General features: G+C 35.9%; 1 protein-coding gene across 1 annotated transcript in view; it reads right to left on the bottom strand.

The window, feature by feature from the left end:
- Gucy1a2 (guanylate cyclase 1 soluble subunit alpha 2) overlaps positions 1–14,925 on the bottom strand; it is a 224,792-nt gene that overhangs the window by 60,602 nt on the left and 149,265 nt on the right. The window contains exons 5-6 of the mRNA XM_050126600.1: positions 11,662–12,147; positions 5,230–5,373 (exon numbers count right to left, since the gene is read on the bottom strand). Of these exons, the coding sequence (XP_049982557.1) occupies positions 5,230–5,373; positions 11,662–12,147 (630 nt within the window). The remainder of the gene's footprint in view (positions 1–5,229; positions 5,374–11,661; positions 12,148–14,925) is intronic.

The raw sequence follows: 14,925 nt of genomic DNA, 5'->3' as shown, positions 1-14,925 counted from the left end.
TTCCCTTTATATGTTACTTTACTTTTTCCCTTGCAGCTCTTAATATTCATTTTTTATTCTATATGTTTTGTGTTTTGATTATTATATGGTGAGGGGATGGTTTTTTTTTTTTTGATCCAGTCTATTTGGTGTTTTGTATCCTTCTTTTACCTTCATAGGAATATCCTTCTTTAGGTTGGGAAAGTTTTCTTCTATAATTTTGTTAAATATATTTTCTGGACCTTTGAGCTGTAATTCTTCTCCTTCTTATACCCCTATTATTCTTAGATTTGTTCTTTTCATAGTGTCCCAGATTTCCTGAATGTTTTGTGTTAAGAATTTGTTGGATTTGTTTTGGTCTTTAATCAATGAATTTATTTCCTCTATTATATCTTCAGTGTCTGAGATTCTTTCTTCTAGCTCTTGTATTCTGTTGGATATACTTGTCTCTGTAGTTCCTGTTTGTTTACCCAGATTTTCCATACCCTGCCTTCCCTCCGTTTGCACTTTTTTCATTACCTCCATTTCATTTTTTCAAGTCTTGAACTTTTTCCATTACCTGTTTGATTGCTTTTCTTGGTTTTCTTGGATATCTTTGAGAGATTTATTCATTTCTTCTATCTTATTGTTTGTCTTCTCCATTTCTTAAAGCAGTTTTTCACATCCTGTTTAAGGTCCCCTATATATTTCATAATGTTATGTTTAAAGTAGATTTCTTCTACTTTTTCTGGAATAGGGTGTTCAAGTCTTCTTGTTGATTGATCCTTGTACTCTGATGTTGTCATGTTGCCTTTAAGATTGTTGGAGGAATTCTTGATTTGGTGTCTGCCCATCTCTTCCTTCAAATGCAGCCAGGAGAGTCTTGGTGTCTTGGTCCAATCTATGCTGTGTCTGACACTCTGGGTGTATCTCCTAAGTGCAATAAACGAGTGTACCCTTACTCCATATCCTCTCCAGCAAAGGGTATCATTGGTGTTTTTGATTTTAGCCATTCTCACAGGTGTAAGATGGTATCCCAAAGTTGTTTTTATTTGCATTTCACTGATAGCTAAGGAAGTTGAACATGTTCTTAAGTATCTTTTGGCCATTTGAAATTCTTCTGTTGAGAATTCTCTGTTCAGTTCAGTACCCCATTTTTAATTGGGATATTTATAATTTTAATGTCTAATTTCTTGAGTTCTTTATATATTTTGGAGATCAGACCTTTGTCTCTTGTGGGGTTGGTGAAGATCTGCTCCCATTCAGTAAGTTGTCTTTTTGTCTTAATGATAATGTCCTTTGCTTTACAGAAGCTTCTCAGTCTCAGGAGGTCCCATTTATTCATTGTTGCTCTTATTGACTGTGCTACTGGGATTATATGTAGGAAGTAGTCTCCTGTGCCCATGTATTACAGACTACTTCCCACTTTCTCTCCTATCAGGTTCAGTGTGATCAGATTTATATTGAGGTCTTTAATCCATTTTGGACTTGAGTTTTGTGCATGGTGATAGATATGTGTCTATTTTCATTCTTCTACAAGTTGACAACCAGTTATGCCAGCACCATTTGTTAAAGATGCTTTCTTTCTTCCATTGTATAAATTTAGCTTCTTTGTCAAAAATCAGGTGTTCGTAGGTTTGTGGATGAATATCCGAGTCTTAGATTTGATTCCATTGGTCAATATCTCTGTTTTTATGTCAATGCCAAGCTGTTTTCATTACTGTAGCTCTGTAATAGAGTTTGATGTCAGGGATGGTAATGCCTCTGGAAGTTCCGTTACTGTATAGGATTGTTTTGGCTATCCTGGGATTTTTTGTTTTTCCATATAAAGTTGATTATTTTTGACATCTTGAATTTTGCATTCAAATGAATGGAAATAGAAAACACTATGCTGAGTGAGATCACCCAGACTCAAAAATATTAATATGGTATGTCCTTACTCATTAGTGGATTCTATCCATAAACAAGGGACATAGAGCCTATAGTTTGCAATCCTAGAAATGCTAAGTAATAAGGTGAACTCAAAGAAAAACATATATAGATCCTCCTGGAAATTGGAAGCAGACAAGATCGCCAGGTAAAAGTTGGGAGCATGGGGTTGCTGTAGGGTGGGGGGAAGAGCAGAGAGGGAGAGAGAAGGGAGAAGGGGAGGGTTGGGGAGAGCTGGAGGGTGATTGGGATGGTTGAGATAGAGGAAGGACGGATATGAGAGCACGGAAAAAGATATCTTAATTAAGGAAGCCATTTTGCGGTTGGCAAAAGGTTTGGTTCTAGAGGGGCTCCCAGGTAACCACAGGCATGTCCCCAGCTAGGACCCTGGGCAGTAGAGGAAAGGGTGCCTCAACTAGCTTTGTCCCATAGTCAGACTGATGAGTATCTTTGAATATCACCATAGAAACTTAAGGAGACAGAGACCCACATCGGAGCACTGGACTGAGCTCCCAAGGTCCAGTTGAAGGGTGGTAGGAGGGAGAAGATGAGCAACGAAGTCAGGACCGCGAGGGGTTGGTTCACCAACGGAGATAGTGTTCCTGATCTAATGGGAGCTCACCAAAGCCAGCTGGACTGGGATTGAAGGAGCCTGGGATCAAACTGGACTCTCTGAATGTGGCTGACAATTTGGGCAGACTGAGAAGTCAATGATAATGGCACTGGGATTTGTCTCTACTGCATGTACTGACTTTTGGGGATCCCAGTCTCTTTGATTGCATACCTTCCTAAGCCTGAATGGAGGGGGCAGGGCCTTGGACTTCCCACAGGGCAGGGTACCCAGCCCTCTCTTAGGACTGAAAGGGAAGTGGGGAGGGGAGAGGGCGAGCTGGATGGAAATGGGAGGAGGTGGGAAGTGGAAATTTTGAAAGGTATTATTTATTAAGCAATAAAAATAAATTTTAAAAAAGAGTCAGAGGTAGTGGTTGTCTCCAAAGAAACAGCATCTTCCAGACACAGCAGAATTGATACACACATGAGACTTTGAAAATGCTCAGAAAATTTGCACAGGTTCAATCCAGACAAAACTCCATCAGTAAGAAGGTAAAGTGGGCACAAATTTCCACTTATAAATAGGGAGTTGTTTGCAATTAATACCTGCTAGGAAAGGGGAAACTAGTTTTTTACAATGGAGTGTCACTGGGCACATAAATCACATTCCAGGGCAGGCCCTATGTTCAGGAGTAGTCTTCCAACACAAAACAAATTTCTTGTGTGTATGCATATGATTGCAAATGGTGTGTGTTACTAATTTTCTTCTGTTTTTTCTATTTTGTTATTTTACCTGATTATTATTTATGTATTTATTTATTTATTGAGAACATTAAGTTGTGTGGGTAGGAAGGTGGGGAAGACAAAAGGAAGGAGCTGGGGGAGCAATCATTATAAGATACCTCTTAGACCTATAAAAAACTGTTACTTTATTATTCAAAAAATAAAAGGCTTGGCAAGCTCTCCTTTGTATAATTATTGTAACATAGACAGCAGAGCATACAAATCTCATTTAATTTGAGATAAACAAACAGCAGGCCATTTAATAGCTCTGCTGCAATATCCAACCTTTCATAATGAATTTTTTTTTCATATACTTGAAGATGTGCCCCTGGTATTGAGCTTGAACACATTTAAAAACCAAATTCATAATTAATTCATAATTCAAAAAAGGATCTTTATCTATGAAAACACTATAAATTAGCATAAGTCTGAAATTGTTAGGGTGGTTTTACTATTTTCATTTCTATTTCTCCATTCTTAAATCTTTATGAACATTTCCTCTTCTGATTTAATAGGACTCACTAATTCATGAAATGGAGTAAATATTACAACCCACAAATGGAAACATTAACAAGTACCCTGTATAATGCAATGCCCTGGTTCTGGTAATCAGAGTTTGTTGTAATGCTACTAAGAATCAATTTTAAGTATTAAATCCTCTATCAGAGAAAACTCATTATACAGCAAAAATCTACAGAAATAAGTAAGATTGCCAGGTTAATAGGGTTGAAAATATTGGTGTGTGGTAGTTTGCAGTAAAGATAAGTTTGCTGTTCTGTAGTTTATTTTCCCTGTAGTGATGAAATAGATAGTGATGGAATAATAGTGATTAATAAAGGAAGTCAGGACTGCGAGGGGTGCGTCCACCTACTGAGATGGTGGGATTGATCTAATGGGAGATCACCAAGGCCAGTTGGACTGGAACTGATGGAGCATGTAATCAAACCAAACTTTCTGAATGTGGCTGATGGTGGAGGCTGAAGGAGAAGACAAGGACAATGGTGCTGGGTTTTGATTCTACTGCATAGACTGGCCTTGTGGGAGACTAGGCTGTTTGGATGCTCACCTTCCTGGACCTGGGGGAAACAGGGAGGACCTTGGACTTCCTATAGAGTAGGGAACGCTGACTGCTCTTTGGACTAGAGAGAAAGGGAGAGAGGGAGTGGGGGGAGGGGATGGAAGTGGGAGGAGGGAAGGAGATGGAAATTTTCAATAACACTTATTAATTTTAAATGTAAAGTTTTTGGGTCATTAATTTGACATCACATAGGAACTAGAAAGGTACAGAGATGTGAGCGTCCTTTCCCTCCATTTTTTTTGTAACCCAAGATTAGAGAACTTTTATAAAAGTAAAAGTTCTCCCTTGAGTTCAAGGCACTTCTCTCAGTGTGAGGGATCTGTTAAAAAAAATTACAGTAATAGCAATTCTGGGATTATTCTTTAGGCATTGGCAGAAAGGCAACTAGATTAACTCAGGCATTCTCAGAGATAGACTATAGATTACAGAGAGCCATTTATGCAAGACAATAATGCTACTAATACAATTGCAATAACCAGGTGGTAGGTCTGCTGCTGTTTTTCAAGTTTCTTTGGTAAGTGGCTCTAAGTAGCAATTTCCACACACACACACACACCAAAAAATCACAGATTTCTGAGTCCTAGAGCCTCATTAACTGTTCTTAACTCTTGTATATTGGTTTAGTTTGAGCTCAGATTCTCATTTTCCCCACCAACCTCACTTGAATGGAGCAACTTACCCAATGATGTTAATGTCTTCTCCTTGGTCAAATCCTTTCATTCTTTCTTCAGTTCATGGTAATTTGCCTTCCACATTCCTTTCCTATTTGGGTGGCCCTGGACCAATAGTTAGCACTTATCATCCCTACCTTGTTTAGATTTATCAACTATAGCAAGTATAATCCAGAAGGGAATTTCTTAGTCCTACCTTCTAGCAAAAAGTTCATTAAAAGGTTTATTTGTTTTTTTACATTAGCTTGTTGAGGTTACCTGAATGGGTCTTCCATCGGGAGTCAGAACCTCTTCTGAAAGTTCCATCATCTTTAAGGCCATCAGAGCAATGGGTTTGGCATGGCATAGGCTTTTTCTATGCAGCCCTGCTGCAACACAGTATGCATCCCCTATTGTTTCCACCTGCAGCAATCAGACAAATCAAATGCAAACATAATGAATCAGAAGAGAAATGACTAGTTATCAGCAATCACAAATGTTGCTGAGAAACATGTCAAGTAAGCATCAATTAATGAAGCAATTAGACAATTGATTGTAATCCTAGTAGAGTTTGCAAACAGCTATGAAAAAATCCTAACATCTCACTCCAGGTTGTTCATTATCACCAAAGATGATCACTGACATTAGGAATGACTGGAATATTATTCCTCCAAAAAAGAATTGCCAGTATTTTACCTATATGGTTCCCAAATGATAACTTTCTCAATAGGCATCCTTGTATCTTTTTCAACTTTCAATCATCTTTTGGAAAGCTTTTGTTTCTTATCTTTAACTTTCCTACCTTTCATGTTGCCTCAGAATTCTACATTCCATTCATCTGTAATTTGATGTCAGATCTGGTTTAAGATATTCTTAATAATTATAATACTTAAATTTATTAAAATCATACTTCATGGCATTAATCATGTTAAGCACTTTTTATATAATATCCAATATTAAATAAAAGAAACATGTAAAAAATCATTATATTTGATCTGAGAAATGTGAAACAGGATGGCAAAAAAGTCATAATTACACAATGACATGAATAGTTACAGTCATAATTACACAATGACATGAATAGTTACTAGTCCCTATTAAAGTACTCTCTGGCCCTAATATAATTCTATTGTCAGAATGCATTCTAATTGGCCATTGTTCTTTAATTGTTTAAAATATTAAACCAATATTCAATGCCCCTAATTTCCAAAGTTTTGTTGTGAGATCATCAATAGTTCATCCTACTGGAGTTTAGATGTGGTCTCCTCTTTCCAGCTTTCAATGGGCTCTACGAATCCAAACTTGGATCCTTGTCCAGCAAGTACTGTGATCTAGTGAGCTTTCTTCACAGCCCTGGTCCTTTTTATTTCTACATGTCATTAAATTTCAGAAGGTTGTCAGCTATGTAACTTGAAATTACCTTATCCTTTTTTTTCAGAAGTCAAAATTAAAAGAGAGTAATTTAGTAGTATGAATTATATGACATTGTGTATGGTTTGAACATATGTCTTCTTGGCTCACAACTTCTTAGAATTTATGTTATCATCACATTCAATATTTTCACCCAGTTTCAAGAAAAAAATGGACTTTTCTATCTATTTTCATATACATTTTCATAATTTGTACCACCAGATTTTGTAACCCATAGAGAGTGCTTGGTAAACACTCAGTTAATAGAATGCATGAGAACCAGTGAACCATAAAAATCTAGGTGCGATGATGTGTTTTTATAATCTTGGTGCTGGGGTGGGGAGAGGTGAAGATATTTGAGTCTTCATAAACAGCTAGTTTACCCAAGTCTATGATTCCAAGACCAATGAGAGACACTCTTTGAAATGAAGATGGATCACCCCTCAGGATTAGTATCCAAGACTTTAACGTGCACATAAACCTTTCCAGCTATATATAAGCACATATATAAGCACACAAACTCTCTGTCTCTGTCTCTCTCTCACACACACACACATACACAGACACATACACACACATGCACACACATACAAACACACAAAGACTGATAAAGATTAATGACATAGGCATCTTATCTTTAGGAGAGAATGAGGTGAGTTGATATTACCAGTTGATATACTGTATAAACACATTATAGAACAGAAAGGGCAAAATTAATAAATATGTAAAGAATATATATATAAGTTCATGTAATTTATATTAAGATACACACATGTCATATAAATATTTGAAAACATTTGGTTTCCAAATATCAGAAATTATGATAGTTGCTATAAATGACAAGATTAATAAATAACTAGGCATAAAAATATACCATATCAGGAATGGGGAGATTTTTCCATGGTTAAGAGCACTGCCTACTCTACCATAGAAACTGAGCTCAGTCTCCAGCACTCATAGGGTGGTTCAGATCCAACTGTAACTTTAGTACTAGGGGTCCTGGTGTTCTATTTTGGTTTCTGCAGATACTATATGCAACTGCAGACATACATGCAAGTAAAACTTTCATATACATAAAATATTTAAAGCTAAAAATAAAATTGTATATTATTTATTTATATTATATGTTATATATTTATATTATATATTAAGACACAAAACTCTTGCAATTATTTATAAATACTGAACACAAAGGGGTGTGTGCCAAAGGAGCTTTAAATACTGTTGATTACATAGACTTGGTTAAAACGTCATGAGGTGGTAATGTGATCTCAAAATCTACCACCCTAAAGCAACCATTATTTCACATTTAAATTTAGAGATTCATTCATGTTGGAGGATTGAGTAAAGGAGAGAAATCCTTGGCACTTCTTACCCTCCATCAAGAAGGCTAAAGCTTCTACACCTACAGCCATTCTCCAGGAGTCCTTACAGGTGCTCTGAAAGATTCCCAGATGTGACAAAGATGTATACAAAGAACTCAATAAATTGGTTATAAAAATAACAAATAATCCAATAAAAAATGGAGTACATACCTAAACAGAGAACTCTCAACAGAGGAATCTAAAATGGCTGAAAGACACTTAAGGAAATGTTCAACATCCTTAGTCATCAGAGAAATGTAAATCAAAACAACTCTGAGATTCCATCTTACACTTGTAAGAATGGCCAAGATCAAAAACTCTGATGACAACTTATGCTGGAGAGATTGTGGGGTAAAGGTAACACTTCTGCACTTGGAAGTCAGAGGCAATTGGATCTTTATGAGTTTGAGTACAAGACCACCCTGGTCTACAGCTAGTTCCAGGACAGAGAATCCCTGTCTTGAAAAACTTAAAAGGAAAGAAAAAAAAGATGAAGAATAGATATCTGGTTGAGTGGCAGGATCCAGCTTCCTCTCAGCTTCTTTCTTATCTCATACCAAATTTGTTGCCAAAGTCAAAACAGAGAAGTAAAAGCTACAATGTAGTGTCACTCCTACAATTATTCCTATTGTTTCCTCTATTGTCAAAAGACATTAATTTCATAAGTTAGAATTATTGGTCCTTTATTGTTTGCTTTCTACTCACCATCAAATGTAACAATGAAAGTACATTATTGATGTTGCTCAATATACCTGTCCTTCTAATTACAAAAGAATCAAAATTATAACATGTGTTTCCTCCAAATTACCCAGGTCTTTCTTAGTATTCACACATCTATATCATCTTGGCTGTTAAACCCTATGCCTTTAACTTTTACATGGCTTGAAATGTGTTCAGTATAATCTACAGCTTCTTCCCACATTCCCCACTTTGTAGATGGCTGAATTATTTTAGAAGAACCTTCTTATCATCACCTCTATTTGCTTAATTCTTCCACTCTAATAATAGTTCATCACTGCTTCTCTGTAATGATAGCGAAACACTAAAATGTAAGGTGGGCAGCCACATGTTTAAAGACTTGGGTCTCACTGTGTAATAGAAAATTTTGTATGTGATCTTGAGATACTCCCTCTAGTTTGTTTTACATTTTCATTCCATTTTATCTGCTTTACAATATAAATGTGACTTGCATCTTTTTCTCTGGGGCGTGATTATTCTATTCAAAACATACAATACTTTAAATCTAATAATTTTAAATTTTGTATATCAACAGGGCTGCTTAAAAATAACTTCTGGAATATATTTTTTCAATAGTAATTAAAATATGTACGTGATTTATGATATAGGAATCAAAAAATTCACAATGCATTACAGTAATTAGTCTAGAGCATATATCAACATAATACAAATATGCTTAAAAATAACCTTGAATGATTTCATGAACACAGACAGGTCAGCAAAAGGATGGCCCATTTACATTCTTTCTAATTTATTTCTTACACTGTACTTCTATTTATCCTATTTATTTCCTTCTCTCGTTAGAAATAGTGTCTGTGTATGTGTGTATAAGCAGTCACTTCCATGCACATGCATTTGTGAATTTCAGAGGTTAATGTCATGTATCTTCCTTTCTCATTCTCTGCCTTAATATTTTGAGAAAGACTTTCTCAACAATGTCAGAACATCCTGTTTCAGTTGGCCTAGCTGGCCAGTGAAGTTGCCCAACAGGATCCATCTGTCTCTGCTCTCTGAGCACCAGGGTTACAGACGCACACCATCATGCCTGACTATTGTGTAGTTTCTGTGATCCTGAAGTCAGAACCTAATGTTTGATAAAGAAGCACTTTCCTGCTTGGCCATCTAAACCTCATCTTTCCCTTTCTACATCCTCATCATCACTGTGACTTCAGCTCATATTGCATCTCACTTGCAAAAAACCGCCTCTTTTAAGCCAAGTAAACACCCAAAGCTGTTCCATCTACCTATTGCAGATTCACATAACCTTAGCATTGAATATGTTAAAAACAAATGGCCTTGGAATTATGTGTATTCATATTTCATTACTTAAATTTAAAAGCAGGTTTACTTTAAGAAAATGTAGAGTTTGAAATCTATCTGTTTAACTTAAGATATATTTTTATTATTATTTATTTATTTATTTATGAAGATTTCTGTCTCTTCCTCACCGCCGCCTCCCCTTTCCCTCCCCTTCCCCAATCAAGTCCCCCACAGGGCAGGGAACTTAAGATATTTTTACACATATACGTGAGAAATAGATATGTAAGTATTAAATTGAGAAAATCAATTAGCAAGTTAAAACTTACAGGTAGTTTTTTAGGTCTATAGGAATGTTTCCTTGGTTCAATAACACAGGAAAATTTGAAGATGGTGTATGATATTTTGAAAGTCTTATTTTCCTTTGAGGTATCCAAGCTTTTCTCAGGGGAAGAGACAGGAGATGTCTATGAAAGCTAGTTTTATTTTTATGCTTTGAAACTGTTTTGCTATCTGCAGAAAGCATCTCATTTCCTTTATTCCTCTTCAAAGCCTCCCTTATATTTTCCTTATATTTTATTTAAACTATAGATTTGCATTTGTTTTTTAAAGTGAATCCATTTATCTATATTTTTCCCTTAATTATATAAACTAAAAAGATTTTTTTTAAAATGCAAGCTGGAGGAGGCTAATACTGAAATCCAATGATTTAAATAAAACAAGACAACCAAAAACAAGATTAGTGATTGCAATAATATGAAGGATGAAATATGAAGGAAGAAAGTACAGGCAAATTTGAGCTGATTTCTTCTCTTTTGGGAAATATCAGGGTATAAGAGCAGTAGGGTTGGGTGTTGATCTAGCTTAGAACCAAATATTGGGCTACCTCTAAAACAAGTTATGCAATAATAAACTACAAAGGCAATTTGTAAAACTCTTATTTTCTATAACAAGGTATATTTCACTCCATCTTTTATATAGAATGCTTACCACTCACAGGGTAAGTAAGCATCCTCTATATGTTCTGGATAATGTTCTATGTGGTCTCACTTTTCCAAGGAGACACATCTAACTGAGATTACTTCCTGAATCAAAATTCTAGACAAAAACAAAACAAGTAAGTTCTTTCCAAATCTGTTTATATGCTGCTTAGATGAGTACATTTAAGCCCTGCCATTCATTATATGCTTAAATTAAATGTCCTTGCTGCCTGCCCTTCACATAAAAAAGGCCTGCACTCTGACATTGCATAACCTATGTGAAAAATCTATGCAAACAACCTATGTGAAAAATCTATGCAAACCTTTTATATAATAAGTAGGTAGAAGCTGAACTTCTGGAGGTATGGCTACAGTTTTGAAAAGAAGTTCAGACAGAGTTGGCCAAAGCTAAATCAATAACTGGTGGTTGTTTTATTTCAAAGAAGAAACCATTAAGGTGCTTCTAATTTAGAACTATTGACCACATGGAAAATACTTACACATATTCTTTAAGGATTAAGGGATATCACTTCACTGACACTGTGAAAATGCTCATTATCTAAAGTTAAATAATTCAGTTCATATTTTAATATCACTTGTTATTTTTTTAGCCATAAAAATAAAAATTCTTAATAGATATTGGAGTCCCACGCTTAATGCAAAAACTAATTATGGGTTCAAATTTGCCTGGTTTCATAAGTTTAATTATTTACTATTACTGAATATCGAGAAGCAGCTATGAAGAACTGTTTTTCTTATATTTCAGCATTGTTGAAGCCAATGCTATAACATGAAATTATGAAATTTTGCTAAGTCTAGAAAATATGGATTGAAAAATATATATTGTATTGTATATAAAGATTTCCNTCAATTAATTTATAAATTTAAGCTAGTATATATTCTTATGAGTTGAGACTTTGTTATTAAACAGTACTTATATAGAAATAACTCATTTTCATTACCTTGTAAATATCCAAAAATCCACACTGGTGATCAAATCTGGTGTAAAGTTCATTGAGCATGCTGATCACCTGCATGGGAGTACACTGAGCACATATGGCTGTGAAACCCACAATGTCTGAGAAAAGCATGGTGACATCATCAAACTTTCTGGCCTGCACTTGCTGTCCTTGCCACAATTGCTGGGCTACGTCACCAGGAAAAATGGAGTACAGCAGATCCACTGTCTTCTTCTTCTCTTCTTCCAGGGCCTGGTGAGTTCTTTCTAAGGTGGCCTTTAATTTATCCATCCTCTTCTTCAAGCCATCCTGGGCCTTTGCTTGCTCTCCTACTAAAATGACATCTCGGGTAGCATCATGAATAGGAATGTCTGAGAGATGTAGTCCTCGGCCCATGAGTTCATCCAACTTGTCCACACATGGAGAGCCCAAAAACAAAATGGCATTTGATTCTGGGACATGGATCATTTGTCCTTTGATATCCATCACCTGTGAAATGGACATGCAATTTTGATCAGTCTTCCTCATGAGCAGGCCAAAAAAGTACTATAGTACTTGATGACTAAGAAGAACAGAAATAATTCCATTACTGTGCAGATTGTTGTTTTCACACTAGCAAAGTTTCAGCTAATTCAAAATCTGTACAAATGTGTTGGTTATGAATGGAAACACTGCTTTGTATCTATTGTAAAAACAGTGATGGAATACAAAATGATATCAATAAAAATTAAATAATAAAACATTTTTATTCAAGATGGAAATATTCCCAAATATATTGTTGAACTGGCTTATGAAACAATGCAAAACTCTTCAGCTTAATAATTAGCAGACTCAGGATAAATTCACATGTTAAATTCCAGTGCTTGTCATTAAAATAACACTCCATACTAACTGTGCAAATGCTATGTTGCTCCACCCGGCCCCCACGGACCTACTTTCCATGTTTGTTAGACATACAACTCCATCTATACTAAAAAGCTATCTCAGCCCAATCCCCTCTTTCCCCCTTTACCTGAAATCGCCTATCCTTGTCAAACCCCAAAAGCAAGGGACTTTAAAACAGGTTCTTTTATCCATTCTAGTAATCCACCAAATGTAATCTGAAATTTAGTATTTGCAAAATTTTTCAATAAAATTTTTAATACCAAAAACAACTCAAAGTCCCCAAATTTTTTAAGTGGAATTTCAGTATTGACTTTTGTTAATGGAGCTTATAGAAAGCAAAGCACTGAAAATGCTTAGATGGATGCAAGCAGCCCATAAAAATAAAAGGTTTGGTCCTGTACGATCAGGTTTTTTTTGTATGTTTCTATAGATACATAAACTAGTGCAGTAGTATATTTTACTTCCAGGTACATGTATCTTCTCATTTGGTCCATTTGATAATGCTAGAAGATTTGGTTGTAGTATCATTTTCAGAGAGTTAGAGTACTGATCTATGATAGTTCTTTCTTCCTAATTGATTGGGGAACATTTGGGAAATGGAAAGAATAATATGATCTCCAGTTGATGAGGAAGCTTTGTTAAGCAATTATTTTCAAGAGGTGTGACCAAGTTAGGGTATGGCTTTCTAGGACCCGGAGAAAAACGGGTGCCCAGCCTAGGTGTGCTCTCTCTCTGTGGTTCCCTTGCTGCACAGCTGAGCTTGAACTTCTTGTTCCAGTTTTGTGAGATTTCCCCTTATAATAAATAAAAATATAATTGTTTGTCTTTAAAAAAAAAAAGGTTTGGTCCTGGCCTTATAATTAGTTGGAGGCAGAATTACACATGCAAATCTCTCTAAACCAGTGACAAATCCCACAGAGTTTATTAAACTCCAAGGAGAGGGCATCAAGTACATAATATAGCTAAAGAGCCTTGCCTAGACACATCTCCACAGGACCCAGCAGTGATAAAAATTAAGCAATGAACGAAAGTTTGACTAAGCCATGCCTCTTTAAGGGTTGGTAAATTTTGTGCCAGCCACCACAGTCATACGATTAACCTAAACTAATTATTCTTGGCGTAAAATGTGTTACTAGAAGACTAAAAAAAATAGAATTAAAATCCAATCAATATGGGAAAATTCATCACTGGACCAAGAACCAATGTCAAAAGTAATTCTAATGCACTTGATACACGATAGCTAAGATCCAAACTGGGATTAGATATCCCACTATGCTTAGCCCTAAACTTTAATAATAATCAAACAAAAATATTTGCCTGAGAACTACTGGCCACAGCTTAAAACTCAAAGGACTTGGCAGTACTTTATATCTATCTAAAGGAGCCTGTTCTATAATCGATAAACCCCACTATACCTCACATCCCCTTGCTAATCCAGCCTATATACTGCCATCTTCAGCAAAGTCTAAAAAGGAACAAAAGTAAGCAAGAGAATCACCATAAAAACATTAGGTCAAAGTGTAGCCAATGAGGTGGGAAGTAATGGGCTACATTTTCTTATTAAGAACATTATGAAACTAAAGGAAAAAGGAAGATTTAGTAGTAAATTAAGAATAGAGAGCTTAATTGAATTAAGCAATGAAATATGCACACACAGTCTGTCACCCTCCCCAAACTAAATAAGATATCAACAATTTACAAGAGGAGATAAGTCGTAACAAGGTAAGCATACTGGAAAGTGTGCTTGGAATAATCATGGTGTGGCTTAACCCTAGCAAACATCTGGTCTACACCCAGAAGACTCCACAACCAATGGACACTATGAACTAAACCTAGCCCTGATATATACCTAATTCAACTATAAACGACAATAAAACAAAACATTTGACAAAAGCGAGTATTGGAGAAAGAAAGCTAGCCCAGGAGCTATAAAGACTGTACCACAAGGGAAAGATCAATTAAAAGTAAAAATAAGCAAAGATTAAACCTTGTACCTTTTGCATATTGGGGTAACTAGAAAACCTCTAAGAGATCTTAAGCTAGAGACCCTGAAATTAAATGAGCTACCTATGAGCAGTATAAAGAACTAACCCGTCTATGTAGCAAAATAGTGGGATGACTCCTTGGTAGAGGTGAAAAGCCTACCGAGCTTGGTGATAGCTGGTTACCCGACAAAGAATCTCAGTTCAACTTTAAGATTACCATAAGAAATCAAAATGTAATCTTAGCCGGGCGGTGGTGGCGCACGCCTATAATCCCAGCACTTGGGAGGCAGAGGCAGGCGGATCTCTGTGAGTTCGAGACCAGCCTGGTCTACAAGAGCTAGTTCCAGGACAGGCTCCAAAACCACAGAGAAACCCTGTCTCGAAAAACCAAAAAAAA

Source organism: Alexandromys fortis, unplaced genomic scaffold (genome assembly GCF_014885135.2).
Source record: "Alexandromys fortis isolate MF-2015 unplaced genomic scaffold, M_Fortis_MF-2015_v1.1 scaffold_245, whole genome shotgun sequence".
NCBI lineage: Eukaryota > Metazoa > Chordata > Mammalia > Rodentia > Cricetidae > Alexandromys > Alexandromys fortis.
The sequence above is the reverse complement of the archived record's forward strand: the minus strand, read 5'-3'. Positions and strand labels throughout refer to the sequence as shown.